We start from the raw sequence: 2,226 nt of genomic DNA, 5'->3' as shown, positions 1-2,226 counted from the left end.
CCAGGAATACATGAAGTGGCCGGGCAGAGAGTGCCGCACACGCCAGGAATACATGAAGTGGCCGGGCAGAGAGTGCCGCACACGCCAGGAATACATAATACAATCAGGTAGGGGTCACCAGGAATACAGAATTGGACAAGACATAAATGGCTGCAGAAACCTGAAATACAGACGTGAGCAGCTATAGAGGTGGAGGTAGAAAAGTGATGGAGATTCACCTGGCCATTTCAGGTTCTGTCACTTATATAAGACATTTGGCACAACACCTTCAACACTCATGTAGCTGCCATCAATCAGATTTGCTGACTTACCCCCAAGACCTCTGTTTTCAGTGCAGGATACTGCCACCAGCACAGGCTCGGTTCTGCCACCATCGCTCCTGTGTTGCCCCTCACTAGTGGCATATTCCTTCTTGCGGAAAGGGCTGGTGAGCAACTGCCAAAAACTTTGTCTACTTTCTTTATTGTTAGGTGCTGGGGTCTCGGTAACAAGGAGATCCCTACGTGATGGCACAGTATGCAATGAATAAGAATCATCTTCACTGCGACTCCGCAATCTATCCGTGGCATCGCCTTCTTTCCTGGACTCTGCACTGCGCCGCAGCCTAAAACTAAAACTCTTGCGAAGAGATGAGAAATTTTTTTTCTGTTCTGGAGTTTTGCTCCCAAACACATTCCATCGCTGACTGCTAAATGTTGAGGAACCTCGTAGAAAACCTGAGCTGCGGCTGAACTCTCTCCTGGAATATGTTGCTGTCTGAGATCCACTGATTCGGTTTATATCCAGAACACTCATACTTAGTGGTCGAGGTGAACCATTGCATGGTGGACGGTCCTGGGCAGGGGAGCCACCCGCAGATTCACTCTTCCGTCCTGATCGCTGTTTCAGGAGATCCAATAATCCTCCAAGTGAGCTTGGCCCACTATTTGCTTTGGAGCCGGCTATTCCATTCCCCACTGAGCAAAGACTTTTGGGCCTCTGTTTTTGATGCTTGGCTGCAATAACAGCGGCCTGGATAGCCTGGTTGGTGGATTGTTCAGCTGCATTCTTTGTGGGCTGAATGCATGTTTCCATATTTTCCAAGGAACAAACATGTCTTAATTCCACGCTTCTGTACATTCTCATAGTGTACTACACAAAGGGCATGACGCATGACACAAGTACTATCCAGAGGCTTCCCTGGACCTCGGCAGATAACCAGAGAGCCATGAAAGGAGCAGAGAAGAAACTTAGGAGCAGAGATGTGAGCAGGGAGTGGAGACACACCTCTAGAAGATTCACTGCTTGTCCTAACACGTATGACAATAACAGGTTCAGCAGGGAGAGGCCAGTAAGACGCAGAATACCGAAACTATCCAAATATATCCTCCATACATAAACAAGTCTGGCACATGGGGTCACCAATAAAACATTCAGAACAGTTCCTGCAATCAGCATTCAGGAATAAATGGCCAAATAGAATTATTTTACCAAATAAAATGAGCAGACGAAGGACCCCTGATAAGAACAATGACAAAAGTAATACTAAATATTTTTCTTGCCATTCCCTCCCCCCCCAAGGCACATGTGTCCACATAAAGTAGTTCCACCATTAAACTATAAAAACGAATCTTCTGTCTATTTGTCTTCTATCTGTGTAATGGAAGCTCTGCAGGCTATAAGTAGGGATGAAGAAGGAGTTAATGTAACAAACACGAGGAGAGAGGTTACTAAGTACAACCAATTACATTCATGGTTACATTCTCCCAGCCAAGTAATTATGAAAAAGTATTGGTTGCTAAGGGTAACGGTTCTACTTTATCAGCTGAGTTTTTCTCTGCAGGAAGCATCAGGAAGGAATTTACTCATCTAGTCTGCTGCTCCCCTTTCAGCAAATTCATCTTGTCAGGAATAATTATAACGTTACAAGAGGATTGAAAACTCCAACTATCCAACAATATTTATTACCTGAACCTTTATCATGACAAACCCTCCAGAAGGATCTCTATTGTACCCAATCACCAGAACGCCAGTGACACCGGCTCTGCACAATAAGAGATGTACAATTATCACCTAATACCTGAATAGAAAGGTAACAGCAAGACTCGGAGTGACCCATAGAGAACAAACCCCCTCCACCTGCCAACAAATACACAAATCCCAAGTACTACCCATCAGCTGGAGATGGTCTGAGAAGTACTCCCCTTACCGCGGAGACATTATGAGAAGTACTCCCCTTACCGCGGA

General features: G+C 45.4%; 2 protein-coding genes across 5 annotated transcripts in view; both read right to left on the bottom strand.

Moving 5' to 3' along the window:
• The window catches only part of LOC140331824 (arf-GAP with GTPase, ANK repeat and PH domain-containing protein 3-like), a 44,699-nt gene that overhangs the window by 35,665 nt on the left and 6,808 nt on the right, over positions 1 to 2,226 (bottom strand). The window lies entirely within an intron of this gene.
• On the bottom strand, positions 238 to 1,413 carry LOC140331844 (uncharacterized). Its single transcript, XM_072413174.1, has one exon. The coding sequence runs from the start codon at positions 1,123 to 1,125 to the stop codon at positions 238 to 240; it is 888 nt and encodes a 295-aa protein (XP_072269275.1). The 5' UTR covers positions 1,126 to 1,413.

The sequence above is a fragment of the Pyxicephalus adspersus genome, chromosome 5, assembly GCF_032062135.1.
Source record: "Pyxicephalus adspersus chromosome 5, UCB_Pads_2.0, whole genome shotgun sequence".
NCBI classification, from domain to species: Eukaryota; Metazoa; Chordata; class Amphibia; order Anura; family Pyxicephalidae; genus Pyxicephalus; species Pyxicephalus adspersus.
This window is presented reverse-complemented; position numbering and strand designations above follow the sequence as displayed.